This window comes from Ichthyophthirius multifiliis (assembly GCF_000220395.1).
Source record: "Ichthyophthirius multifiliis unplaced genomic scaffold scaff_1120509250277, whole genome shotgun sequence".
Lineage (NCBI taxonomy): Eukaryota > Ciliophora > Oligohymenophorea > Hymenostomatida > Ichthyophthirius > Ichthyophthirius multifiliis.
This window is the reverse complement of record NW_004086916.1, coordinates 50,325-64,529: the sequence shown is the minus strand read 5'-3', so window position 1 is coordinate 64,529 and position 14,205 is coordinate 50,325. Positions and strand designations below refer to the sequence as shown.

At 15.5% G+C, this 14,205-nt stretch overlaps 3 protein-coding genes and 1 non-coding gene across 4 annotated transcripts, besides 33 other annotated features; 3 read left to right on the top strand and 1 right to left on the bottom strand. All coding sequences in view use genetic code 6, as the record gives it.

Moving 5' to 3' along the window:
- Positions 1-261: 261 nt before the first annotated feature.
- Positions 262-303: a microsatellite.
- A 98-nt stretch (positions 304-401) lies between these two features.
- Positions 402-521: a microsatellite.
- Positions 447-619: a microsatellite.
- Positions 457-521: a microsatellite.
- Positions 457-625: a microsatellite.
- Positions 459-518: a microsatellite.
- Positions 471-520: a microsatellite.
- Positions 563-623: a microsatellite.
- A 1,496-nt stretch (positions 626-2,121) lies between the features above and the next one.
- On the bottom strand, positions 2,122-5,601 carry IMG5_060980 (protein kinase domain protein; the record flags this gene model as incomplete). Its single annotated transcript, XM_004037085.1, has 5 exons — positions 2,122-2,819; positions 2,917-3,336; positions 3,399-3,572; positions 3,645-4,006; positions 5,557-5,601. The coding sequence occupies 5 exons, from the start codon at positions 5,599-5,601 to the stop codon at positions 2,132-2,134; spliced, it is 1,689 nt and encodes a 562-aa protein (XP_004037133.1). The 3' UTR covers positions 2,122-2,131.
- Positions 2,917-2,962: a microsatellite.
- Positions 2,924-3,010: a microsatellite.
- Positions 4,206-4,322: a microsatellite.
- Positions 4,207-4,272: a microsatellite.
- Positions 4,224-4,303: a microsatellite.
- Positions 4,238-4,289: a microsatellite.
- Positions 4,611-4,649: a microsatellite.
- Positions 4,636-4,726: a microsatellite.
- Positions 4,737-4,783: a microsatellite.
- Positions 5,153-5,239: a microsatellite.
- A 1,022-nt stretch (positions 5,602-6,623) lies between the features above and the next one.
- Positions 6,624-6,663: a microsatellite.
- Positions 6,664-7,622: 959 nt separating this feature from the next.
- Positions 7,623-7,660: a microsatellite.
- Positions 7,661-7,720: 60 nt separating this feature from the next.
- Positions 7,721-7,759: a microsatellite.
- Positions 7,722-7,759: a microsatellite.
- A 122-nt stretch (positions 7,760-7,881) lies between these two features.
- IMG5_060970 (prefoldin subunit, putative) lies at positions 7,882-8,160 on the top strand (the record flags this gene model as incomplete). The annotated part of the gene is made up of 1 exon (XM_004037084.1): positions 7,882-8,160. One exon carries the CDS (start codon positions 7,882-7,884, stop codon positions 8,158-8,160), a length of 279 nt encoding a protein of 92 aa, XP_004037132.1.
- Positions 8,161-8,390: 230 nt separating this feature from the next.
- Positions 8,391-8,444: a microsatellite.
- A 6-nt stretch (positions 8,445-8,450) lies between these two features.
- Positions 8,451-8,478: a microsatellite.
- A 376-nt stretch (positions 8,479-8,854) lies between these two features.
- IMG5_060960 (radial spoke head protein, putative) lies at positions 8,855-10,134 on the top strand (the record flags this gene model as incomplete). Its single annotated transcript, XM_004037083.1, has 5 exons — positions 8,855-9,101; positions 9,152-9,595; positions 9,702-9,844; positions 9,895-10,014; positions 10,072-10,134. The coding sequence occupies 5 exons, from the start codon at positions 8,855-8,857 to the stop codon at positions 10,132-10,134; spliced, it is 1,017 nt and encodes a 338-aa protein (XP_004037131.1).
- Positions 9,846-9,874: a microsatellite.
- Positions 10,135-10,278: 144 nt separating the features above from the next.
- IMG5_060950 lies at positions 10,279-10,351 on the top strand. Its single transcript has one exon. It is a non-coding gene; the product is annotated as a tRNA-Ala (tRNA).
- Positions 10,352-11,931: 1,580 nt separating this feature from the next.
- Positions 11,932-11,998: a microsatellite.
- Positions 11,941-12,026: a microsatellite.
- Positions 12,010-12,045: a microsatellite.
- Positions 12,010-12,061: a microsatellite.
- Positions 12,062-12,188: 127 nt separating this feature from the next.
- Positions 12,189-12,249: a microsatellite.
- Positions 12,189-12,256: a microsatellite.
- Positions 12,194-12,223: a microsatellite.
- An 883-nt stretch (positions 12,257-13,139) lies between the features above and the next one.
- Positions 13,140-13,180: a microsatellite.
- Positions 13,181-14,205: the final 1,025 nt, after the last annotated feature.

Below are 14,205 nucleotides of genomic sequence, written 5' to 3'. Positions count from 1 at the left end.
TAATATTTTTTGTTATATATTTACTTTAAAATTTCATATTACATATAAAATATAAATAATTTTTTATTTTTATTTATTTTTTTGTTAAAATAAATAATATTATATATGTTTGTTTTAAAATTAAAAAATTATAATTATAATATTTTATATTATTTAATATATTTTATATAAGTAAAAATTTTTAAAATAAAATTTAAAAAAAAAAAAAATTTATTAAGAGTATAATTTTAATATTAAGATTAAATATAATATATATTATACATTTATTAACATAAAAATAAAATTTATTGAATAAAACATAAATAAATTTAATATAATAATGTATTATCTTTATATAAAATAAAAAAAAAAGAAATAAGTTTATAATATTCACAATACATTTATTTAAAATAAAAAACGTGTAAAATAAATATTATTAAAAATAAAAAAAAATAGAAAATAATATTATAAAACTAGATAAATAAAATATTAATAATAAAAATAAAATAATATAAAAAAAATATATAAATATAAAAAAATATGAATAAATACATATACAATATATTTAAAAATATAAATATGAATATATAAATATATAAATATATATAATAATATATATATATATATATATATATATATATATAAAGCTCTTACTTTTAACTAAAACTATGAAAATAACGCGATTTAAAGTTTTCATGAAATTCACTTGAATTTAAGAGTAATCTAATTTTTAATATATTATAATTTTTTTCTATAATGAATCCTTAGAACATTATTATTAAATTATTAGAAATTATTTACATCCTATATAAATATATAAAATATGAAATAAATAATCTTTAACTTTTTCTTTTTTTAAAATATGCTTATTATAATATCCTATTTTATATAGTGTGTAAAATTTTTTTTTTATTAGAAATAGTTTACATAATAATAGAAATCAAAATAAGAACTAACAAACAAAAAACAGTTAAACTTATTAAAGATTTAATATTTTTTATTTAAAATACAATTTCACTTATTTTTTCAATTTTTAATTTGTATTTTCTAATTTTATATCATTAACAATTTTTACTTATTATAATTAATTTAATTAATAAATTTTTATATTCCTTTTTTCTATTATTTTAAACTTTTGCTATATTTTATTAGTATTTATCTTTAATCTATTTAATATAGGATTCCATTTTTTATTGCGACGATGCAAATTTTTTATTATCTAAAAATTTTCATTAAAAATTTATTTTGTATCATTTAATGTTTATAATGGCCTTACTAATTTTGAGATGCTTAATTGCAAAAAACCATTACCATTATTATTATATTTAAAAAAATATGAATTCTCTAATTAGAAAGAGGAAAGCTATATATATTATTGTTTGCGTTAAGATCATTTCTTTTTATTTATATTTCTTGTTAATTTTTTTGTCTTAAACTAAAAATTTTTTTTATCTTTCATTTTTTTAAATTATATAAATATTTTTTTGGAAAAATAAAAAAAAGAATGATTTTTAATTATTTTAACTATTAGATTTTTTTCAATATATAATTTTAAAATTTTGTAATATTAAAACAAAAATTAATGATGCTATTAACTTCTAAGAATTATAATAAAATAAAATAACTATTCAGTATATACATTTTTTTTTTTTTAATCGTACAAGTTGATTTAAAACATGCCAAGATGCCTTTAAATATTTATTTTTAAAAACAAAATCTTTACATTTTTTTATATCTATATTTTAAAAATTGAAATAAATTATATTTGATAATTATAGTGTAGTGAATAAAATAATAATATTCAATTTTTACTACAAAAATAATAATAATTCATGTTTTAATAACGTATATGTAAAAAAAAATTAAATATTTTAAACCATTTTTTTTAATTTATTTGAATTAATAAAATATTTCATAAAAGAAATTATAATAACATTTAATTTATAATATATAGTTATTCTATATTTTTTTGTTATTTTCCTTTTTTATTCTTTTTTGTTCTCTATAAAAAAAGTAAGAATAAAATAAAATTTCACACAATTTATTTTATAATTATACAATATTATTTTAAAATAAAATAGAAATTATTATTAAATATTAAATAAATCTAGAAAAAAAATAAAATTATAAAATATAGTTATTTTTTTATATTTCAATTGTAGACTTATTCAAGCTAATTATTTAAAATTTATTCATATTAATTATTAGGAATATTTTCAATCTAATTTAAATGATTATCAAAATCAAACCCAAATTTATCTTAGTAAAGTTTTTCAAGAACTGAAACTTCCAAGACACAAATCATATGAGTAAAAAATTATTTTTAAATAATAGGATCTTTGTATTCTAACATATAATTTTGTAAATTAAAGCAATAATTAATCAAATTCTATGTATATAAATTAAAGAAATTTTAAGTAAAGTTTTATTCTTTAATTTCAAGTAATAATTATTCATTTTAATGATTAGCATTTTTCATGATTTAAAGAATGTCAGATTATAGAGATTCAAAATAAAGTCTAATAATTTCTTATTCAGCTTATAAATAATTTATAATGTCAATGTAAAACTTAGAATTTAAAAAATCGTTGAAGTATTCAAAATTAAAAATGTTTTTTTTTTCTAAAAGAAAATTTAAAATTTATTAATTCATTTCTTTAACATATTTCTGCATTAAAAATATAGGTAAATGCTTATTCAAGTTAATTTTAGGTAATTTATAGGCTTATTCAACAACTTTCATACAATATCCATACATCTATTTTAAAATTTATAAAAATATTTATATATAAATATTTAAAATTTGTTTATATTTACATTTCTTTTGTGAAGGTATTTTTCTACTATTGTATTCATCTGTTTTTCAATTTTTTTTTTTATTCCGCGTCTTTTTAAATTTGCATATAATCAAAATTTTACTAAATCTAAATATTTTACTATTATTATTATTATTATTATTATTATTATTATTATTATTATTATTGTTAATACATTTATTACTATTATTGTAAATGTAATTATTACTATTATTAATTTTACAGTTATTCATACATTTTTTTATTTTCTGCTAAACTAATTCTTTATCCTATTAAATTATTTGCTCGTACACTTAAAAATATTGAATTTTTAACTTCTTCATTAAATACAGGATGTTCATACATTTATTACCATGTTATTCTTTTATTTCTATCATAACAAATCATTTTTTATAGCAAATCTTTTAAATCATTTGAAATTACAACATCATTTAAATTTAAATTTAATTATGTATTTTTGATTAAATATAGTTAATTTTAGTCATTTTTTCCTATAAATGGAAAATTTCCAAATAAAATTTAATAGAAAATTACTCCTAAACTATAAAAAAAAAAAGATAAACAAAACATAAATAAAAAAATTTATAATATTATTATATTTACCTGTATATATCTACTTCTAATCCATATTATTTATTTTCAAATAATTCAGGAGCCATAGTCAAACACGTGCCTAATATAGTGGTTGTAATACTTTCTCTTTAAAGACTTTTTGCGAACCCTAAATCGCCTATTTTCCAGACACCATTTTTAATAAATATATTCTAACATTTTAAGCTTTTTTTTTTTAAAAAAAAAAATTATTAATAATTAATTCTTAAAAAGCTAATATATATAATATAAATATACTCTCTGTGGACTACTCTGTATTAATGTAATCCTTTAAATCCGTTTAAGAGTTATTTAAAATAAGGCTTAGATACATTTTCAGGTAATCTTTTATTTGGCTAATTTCTCAAAAATTCATAAACATCACCATCTCCGCAATATTCAATAACAAGAAAATGAGATTATTAATCTTAGAAATAATCAACAAAACCTACTACATTCTCATTTTTAATTGCTTTCATCATATTTACTTCTGTTTAAAATAATTCATTTAGTTTAGGTTCTTTTAAGAATTCTTTTTTCATCATTTACTTTATTGCTACTTCTTCTTTTGTTTCAATATTTATTCCTAAATATACTTATCCAAAAGCACCTTTTCCTATCTACTTTTATATAAAATATTTGTTATTTAAAACTGATTCTATACTTAATGACATATTTTAAAAAAGTAATTGTTTTTTATTATTAAAAATATATTATGTTGAATTAAATAAAATAGAGAATTTTAATAATATTTAAAATTATTTAAATATATAATTTACATATTAATAATGATATAGATATATAAATAGAAAAATAATAATATATGTATATATATTTTATAAATATATATATTTATATATATAATTATTTTATATATATATATATTCTTTTTATATATAAATAATATATATTTATATTTATATTATAGATAATATAAAAAAATATATTTTTTTTTCAAGTTGTTGAAATTTATAACTTTTCTTAATATGGAGTCCGAGTTTTATTTTTTGACAAATACGCTAAAAATATCTTGTACATACTGAATCCTTAAGTTGAACTGCTAAATAGATTCATCTATATTATACTGCAAAAAACAGATAAGAACACTTACCACCTCGAGTTCTCTAGATAAATCTACTCATTTTCCCCTATTAAACTTTTGTTTAGAGCTAGAGGACAGTTAATTCAAGCAATGCCATGATTTATCTACTTTCAAAAAAAAAATTATAAGAAATCTTTTTTTTATAAGAAATATTTTATTTTTTTTATTATATTATCAAAAATAATTTTATATATTATTTTTTTATATTTTAAAATAATAATTAAATATATTTATTATTGAGATATATATATTTTTAATATTAATTTATTTTTATTTATTAATATTTTTAATTTAAGATGTTAAGAAAGTAAAAATGTATATATTATAATTTAATTTAATAAAAAATTAATCTATTATAATAGTTATTTTGATTATGTATTAAAATTTTTTTTTAATGGAAATATAAAAATTTATTTTTGTCATAACTCTTTTTTTTAAAAAAAAAAATTATAAATTTTAAAAATAAAACAGATTAAATAATTAAATTTTGGTTAAAAATATATATGTACTTTTGTAATAATATATAAATAAACTTTATAAAAAAATTTATATAAACAGAAAAACCTTAAATTATTTTACTTTTATCATTATTAAAAAAAATAAAAAATCATTAAAAATTAGGTTTTAATTCATAGTTGTTATAATAAAGTCAAAATAAGAATTGTTATATGATATTTAATATAAATAAATTATTAATTTGTTGAATTATAATGATATTTAATATAAATAAATTATAAATTTCGTTAAATTAGTAAAAAAAATAATATAACTTTATTAATTTTTTAAATATATATAATATATGATTATTTTTCATATTCCTAATGAAGCCATTAAAGCAGAAAATTATAAAAGTAAAACAAAAGAAAGTAAATTTTCGATTAGAAATATTAATTAGTTTTACTGATTTTTTTTTTTGACTACTTAATTTTCATTTTCATCTCGCAAATCATTTATATCAATTTCTGCTTTTCTTTTCTTATTAAATGCTTATTTTTTATTTATTAATATTTTGTTGTCCTCTATTTCCATTGCATATAAATTTTCTTTTTTAATTTTAGTATGTTTTACTTCTTCCTAAAAATTATTTTCTTCTTAATTTTTTTCTAATTCCATTTTTTATGATTCATTTATGTTTTAATGAAATCCTTATTCTAAGTTTTTAAATAAGATTTTATGTTCTTCCTCAAAAATGTTTTGTTTTTATTATTCTTTTTTTTCTTATTTTTATTCTATAGAATCTAATTATTATTTCTCTTATTCTATTAACTATTCAAATTCTTATGATTATTATTATTATTCGTTTAGATTATTTTATTTTTAATCAAATAAACTGAATTCTTATTAAATTAGTTGTTCATGTTAAAAATTTTCGTACTTAATATTTATTAAAGTATTTTTTTAATTATTAATTTATACACTACTTTCATCAAGTTAACTTTATTTTGTTAAATTCATATCCAAACTATTTAATCTACTATCATTATTAAATAAAATATTATTTTAAATATGAAAATTATTTTCTGATAAATGAAGTTAATTTTCTTCTATTTATTAATCCAAAGAGTTTTCTTGCTTTTATAGCTAAATATTATATTCTCCTTTTTATTTTTATTTTAAATGGGATAAATTCTATTCTTTTTATTTAAAAAAATAAGGTTATTTTATATATTAAATAAAATATTATTTTTTTAAAAAAAAAATAAAAAAAGAGGAAAATAAAATTAGTCAAATTTTTAAAATATTTATTTATTTATTTTTAAAAAAAATAAAAAACCTATTTCAGATTAATTTTTGTTAAAAACATATTTCTCTTATTATAATTAAAGTCTTTCTCTTTATTATTTTTTTTGTCCTTATTTTTCCTTCTAATAATCCTTTTAAAATAAATAATTTTTCGCGAAATAATTTTTTTCTTCATCAGCATCTCCAAAATGGCTTTCTTCCAAAATTTGATTTAAATTACATTTATTTAAATGCTAATTTTCATAAGAATTTTGCTTTGTTTCTTTAATATTTTCTAAATCTTATTAGGTAGATGTTTATTAAGAAAAAAAAATACGAGATTAAGTCTATTTTTATTAACATGAACTACATTCATAAGTTTCCTTCGCATCAAAAGAACTTGGATTTTACTATTATTTATCTTCTTATTTTGGTTATTTATATCCTTTTTTTATTAAATTATTTTTTTACAAATAATAATATTAATAAACCTTTTTTAACTTATCTTTTAGGAGTGTCATATTAAATTTGTACATTATTTTCGATATATTCTTAATTATAATAATGTTATTAAAACAGTTTTTGTTTAAGCTTTTTGAAGTATACTTTGTTACTTCTAGTTTCAATATAATTTGAAAAATCAACCTCATATTATGTGTCTGGCTATTCTTTTGTTTTAATAGAAGAAGATCTATGGACAAAATCTTATTAATTTATTAATTCTATTAGTCTTTATTAACTTTTTTTATTTATCAAATTAATAAATATTTATAAAAAAAAAACTCTTTTTATTATGCATAGTCATCTAAAAAGAAAAGAAATATTTATTGTAAATTTAAGTTTTCAATCTATAAATCATTCAATATTTAATCTAGGGCTTTTCCTTAAAAATAAGATGATTAGAATTTCAACTTTAAAATGTTTTTATTTTCATTATTTTGCATTTATATATATTCTCTTGCTTTTATTGTTTTTATTATTAATTCTTCTTCTTCTTTAGTTTACTCTAAAAAAATTATTTAATTAGTATTAACTCCTATTTATACTTCTTAATCATTTATTTTATTTAACTTTTCTATATGTCCGTAAAGTTTATTTATTATTTCAAATAAATCATTTACTGTGTCAACTTCAAATATTATTGAACGTTTATATGATTTTTTTATTTAATTATTCCAGTTTATTAAAATAGCTTTTTTCATACACATTACTTGTTTTATGTATGAAAACAATTTTTGGTATTTTTTAGATTTTATGTTTATTATGCTTAAAACAGGCATATTTCTTTTTTATTATTATTATTTTAATTTTATACTTTTTCCCTAAATAAAGAAATATATATAAATATACACAATAAAATTTGATTATTTAAAAAGTAACTTATATTATTTATATATATTATAATCACATTATTTTATTTGTTTTTATATTTTTTATTTATTTTTATTTAGTATAATATATTAATTAAAACATATTATATTATTAATTTATATAAAATAAATCTTTTTTTTAAAAAAAAATATATAAAAAAAAAAATATAAAAAAAAAAGGAAAAACAAAATGTAATCTCCAAAAATATAAAGTTCTGATATTGAAATAACAAAAGAAGATTAAGCTTAAATTAATTAATTCAGCAGATTATATATGCAATGGAATGATAAAAACAAACAAATGACAAAATTTAATGAAACCTTGTAATAATTAGATGATGCAAATACTGAATTAGAACTTTGTGATGATGAAGAAATAATTTAAGTGTAATATGGAGATTGTTTTTTTCATATAAAAACTAATTAAGCTAAGGAATACGTCGAATAATAATAATAGAAAATAAAGGTTTAAGCAGATAAATAATCGAATGTTATGAATGATTAAGATAAAAAAATGAAAAAATTAAAAGCTGTTCTATATGCAAAATTTGGTAACCAGATTAATTTAGAAGAAGATTGAAAAAAAATAAAATAAAAAATATTAAATATATTTTTTTTATTTATTTAAAAAAAAATATTTTTTGATATTTTTTTTCTTTTTTTTTTTAAAAAAAAAATAAATAAATAAATATTATAAATTATTTTTTGCATTCTTAAAAATAAAATCATTTAAAATTTAAATAAATATTATTTATTTAATTTAGAAAAATAAACTTTCACAATAATATATATTAATATGAAACGCTTTATAAAAAAAATCAATTTTAAAAAAAAAAAATATCAATATTTATTAAAAAAAAAAAAAAAAAAAAATACAAATACAAATACAAATACAAATGTAAATATAATAATAACACAACAATAAAGAAAATATAGAAAGAAAACTAGTAAATTTACTGTAATCCAACAAAGGAGTAGATCAAACATCTTTATTTAAAATCTTGAGTTAGGCATTAAATAAGATAACAAATGAGCCAAACAAATATACCAAAGACCTATAATTTTTCGAATTACTAACAAATTTTATAAAGAAAAACAATTACACTTACAAATTGCGTCAAACAGATAAAGAAGTAAATAATATATAGCAACTATTTGGTGAAAATCATGAATGGATAACTTAATGTAAATCTTTATTTAATGAATTTTTCGACATAAATTCGAATGTGAATAAAACGAAACTCTTATTTCCTGATTTCTATAATGAAAATTAAATGTTACAAATTGCAGGAATTAGTTTTGGCGAAGAAGAAGTGCAAAATATTTCAATGAGTTTACGAAAATTAGCATAATAAACGAATGCTTCACAAATCCGTTTTTGGGGAAAAATACTTACTTCAGGAAAGGATTATTATGTTGCAGAAGGAATCACTTCTAATTAAAATGCTGATGTCCTTCTTAAAGATGCTGAGCCTAAAGGTTATGGGGCTAATACATATACTTTTTGGGTTGCACATAATGGTAAAAAAGAAAATATTGTATATATTTATAATAATAAATAAATAAAACAGTTTTAGAAGAATGGTTCGAATTACCTCTCGTGATACCTGAACATGTGACATCTGCTAGAAAAATAAAATACATTTTCACAGGAGATTTGAATGCTAATGTAAAAACATATCCTCCATTTAATGGAAAAGAAAAGCATCTTTTAAAAGCCTAAATTGTAAGAATTTCTTGTGCTACAATTTTAACCCCAAAAGGACTTTATTAAGCAAGTGAGGTAGATCCAAATTAGATTGAATTTGTTGAAGATCCTTTTAAATTACCTGAATATTTAGAATTAAAAGAATTAGGTACTTGGTGTCATTTGCATCCTTTTTTAAATACTTAAGGAAGATAAACATATTATATAGACCCAAGCTTAAATGAAGAGTAAAAGGCAGCAGCAGAAGAAGAAGCATAAAAAGAAGAAAATGTATCCGAAAGACTAAAAGATATAGCTGAAGAAAAAAGTAAAATATGTTTAATGTTATTTTATTTATTTTTATTTTTTATAAATAAATATAAATATAATTTTTATTAATTAAAATCATTAAAAAGCCCCTTTTCCTTAAGAAGCTGAAAATGAAGAGACATAACTTAATTGGATTGTAAGAGAATGTGGAGATTCTTAATAATTCTCTACTGACGAGGCTACCTTATAATATTCTGTTATAGTTATTAAAAGTAAAACTTGGGTGGGACATTATACAATTTGTAATGTAATATTTTTGTTTTAATTTTTTGTTTTATTATCTATTACTTTATAAAGAATAAAAGGTGGACTAATATTTATATTGGATATGGTTTGAAAACTAATCAATAACCATTTGTTCCTATTTAACCTGAAGATATGTGTGCAGAAGTAGAAGATACTGATGAACAACCTGAAGTAAATACTAAATAAATTAATTAATATATATATTTTTTTTAATTTAAAATAAAAAAGCCAAATCACAAAGAACCTCCACCTAAAGAGGAAAATCCAGATGAAGCCGATTTACAAGAGTGAATAAAAATTATAAATAATATATTTATTTTTTATTTTTATATTTAATATTTGATATTTTTATATATTTTAATAAATATAAATTTTATTTCTATTTTAAAATTATATGATATTATGTATAATATTATATTTAATATTATCGTAATTGGGGATCTAGCTCAAATGGTAGAGCGCTCGTTTAGCATACGAGAGGCACTGGGATCAATGCCCAGGTTCTCCATTTTTTTTATAATAGAAATTATTATATATATTGTAAATAAATATAAAAGTATTATATAAAATTTATTTGTTTATTATTAAATATTTTATAAATAAGAATTTATTAATTTAGTAAAATAAATTTTAATCATAGACAAAAGTATAAAGATAAAATAAGGAATAACAAAAAAATATAATTTATATCCAAAAAAATAAAATAATAAAAATAGGATTTTTTTTATAAATTAATAGATTTCTAATTATATATTTAATGTATTAATTGATTTGTTATGATTTTATAATATAAAAAGAATCAATTATAAGTTCAAAAGTTTTAACTATCACTTGCATCTAAAAAATTTAGTTAAAAAATTTGATAAATATCATATTAAAAAAAACATACCACTAATAAAAGAAGAGTCTGTGTTAGTTTCTTAAATGATTTTTTAATTTTACAAATTTTTTATTTTATTATTGACATTATATTATTCATTTATGTTTTTCTGTAATTATTAATTACTTGATAAAACACTTTAACTAGGATAATTATAAAATATATTTTATTCTATTAATTTATTTTTTGTTTTAAAAAATAAAAATAATAATAATTTAAAAAAAAAAAAAAAACCTTAAACAATAACTGTATCTTAAATAGAATTATTATCCTCTTGTATAATATTTTTCTATTTAACACTTTATTTTTAATTAACTTTATTTGAATTCATTTTTTATTATATTTTAAGTTTTTTTTATTCACTAAAGCTAATTTTTAATTAACATATTACTACAAATCTCTATATTATTTAGGTTATAATGAATCAATATTAATTCTTAATTCTTATTTATTATATGCATTTTAATTATTATCACCTTAAACAATATCCCAAACTCCAGCAAAATATTCTGGAGGTAATTATAAAATCGCTTGACCCAATTTTTTTTTTCTTATAAACTCGATTATAAATAAGATTGGTTACCTCTATTATATTATTTTTTTCCATGTAGGCTTTAAAAATTATTTTTTCCCTCTTTTTTAATATTAATGCTATTAATTTCTCTTTTTAACATATCAACTTATTTATGTAAATTTTAAATTGTTTTCACAGGTTCAATATTGTAAACTTCGCTTGAAATTTATTCAAAAAACTAATCCATTATTAAAGTCATATTATATATTTATGAACCTTTCTTATTATACAAATAACTATTATGCCATATTTTACGAACATCTGAACAAAATTAAATCTATGATTTATAAATTTTTTACTTTATATTTTATTCTATTGTGTATAAATCAATTGGATCTGTTATTATTTAAAAATAATCTTAACAATTTTATGATATAGGATCTACAGGATATAAGAAAGGAGATGAACTCTAATGTTTTTTTAATTATTAAAGAATATTTTATAACTTTATTTATAGTCCTTGTATATTTGTATTTTAGTTTGAGATTATAGATGATTTTCTATTTTATCTTTTAATATCTCTTTAAGACTATTATTTTCTATATAATTAATTAACTTTAGAAGAATCGATATCGTGCTTGTCCTATTATTTAAATTTAAAATTTAAAAATAAAAAAAAATATATAGTAAAAAGATATAAATTAAAATAATAAATTTATATAAAAATATATATTAAATTTGAAAAAAAAAAAATATATAAAAATAAATAAAAATATATATATATATATATATTTATATATTTATATATTCATATTTTTATATATAATTTAACAATGAAATTTATATAATTAGCATATTTTATGAAGGTTTTTTTTAATTAAATTATCATATAATTAATAAACATTTTTATATTCATTTTATATTATTTTTGTCTATTAATTTTTATATACATTATATTTTTTAATATTTTTTTTTTATATATTTTTACATTTTATTTATTTATAATTTTTTATCTTATTGGCTTTTAAGCAAACTAGAATGAATATGATTTAGGCAGTAATTCATTTAAAACTTATTATTATTATTATGTTAAGTTAAATACTTGAAGAGACTGTATTTATAAATAATAAATTAATATATTAATAAAAAGTAATTATTTTTTATCAAAATTTTAAATTAAAATATAATATTTATTACTTTATTATTATTATTTTATTCCATTTATTAAAATAGATATATTAATATTCAAAAATAATCTATAAATTATGTTTTAAAAATAATACTTGTTTATTTTTTTTTGTTTCTTTTATCTTCTTTAATTAATTATTTATATAAAATAATAATAAAAGTAATTTAATTTAAAAATATATCTATTGCCTTTGAAATTTTAAATTTAACCTTTTCAAATTTAAAATTTGAAATTAAAAATAATATTATTATATAGAAAGATCATTGATAATAATTCAAATAAATAAATAATAAGTTATAATAAAGTATAAATTATTTTTATACTCAAATAAAATTATATTTACATAAAAAAATTCTATAAAATTAATTTTTTTTTTTATTATTATTTTATTATATTTATTTTTTTAAAATAATAAAATATAAATTAATAATTTAGTATAAGATAATTATTATTTAATTTTTTTTTAAAAACCAAAATATATTTATAAAGATTACCATTTGCTTATATATTTTTGCGGATTATTTTTGAAAAAAGCAATATATAAAAATCCATTATATATTTTTATATTCCTTTTTTATTATTTTGATTATAGGTTTATTTCTTTTTAAAAAAATTATAAAAAAAATTAAATTTTATTATTTTTTTTTTAAAAAAATAAATAAATAATAAAGGTTAATTTAAATTTTTTATTTTAATTAATAATTCGAAAATAAATTAAAATATAAAAATATTTTATTATAATAAAAAAAATATTATAAAAATCTAATTAAAGTTTATAGCACTTCTTCATCTTTTCCATATAATGTAATCTACTTTTTATGCTGATTCTGTCGAATTTAATAATTTATATATATATGCAAAAGTAATATTATAACAATAAAAAAAGCGAAATAACTAATACTGTTATAGGTTATATTTAAATTCCAACATATTATGTTTTTATATATGTTAAATTACTTTATCAATATAACTTCTATTATAAGTTTATTTGATTCATTTTTTAAATTAATTTATATTTAATTAAATTTAGTTTTATTTTATTTTAAATAATATAATAAAATGAGTGTGAACTTACTAACATTAACTTATATATTTTTGGACTTTTTTTATAATTTTATTTTTTATTTAAACAAAATGTTTAAATTGTATAATAGTGTATATAACTCTAATAAAATTATTGCGAATTTGTTTTAAATTTGGTATTTAAATATAAAAATAATAATTTTTTTATTATTATAATTCTTTAACCGCAGTTTTTTTAAATTCTTTTTTTATTTTTATTTTATTTTAAATTAATTTAATTATTTATTTTTGAAAAATAACTAATTATATAATATCATTAAAAATAAACTTTTTTATGCAAATATAATAATTTAAAAATTAAAACATTTTATATACTATAAAGATAATAAATTAGGATTATTGATATTGTACTTTAAATAAGTATAAAAGCGCTAAATAAATTCGAATTTCTTTTGTAAAAATTATCAAATAGACCATTATTGATTTTTTTAAAAAAGCCTTAATCATAAGAATATTTTTTTTAATTTAATATTAATAATATAATTTTTTTTTTTTACTATTATCATAAAAGACTTAATTCGGACCTGATTTTAGAAGCATTAAAATCTTTAATAAAACAAATAAAAAGGAGAATAAAATTGTTGCAAATAATAAATATAAAAATAAATTATAAATATAAAATAATATTAAACTTTTAATATTGCTTTTATTATTTATATATATTTAATAATTATTTTTATATAATATATGATTTTT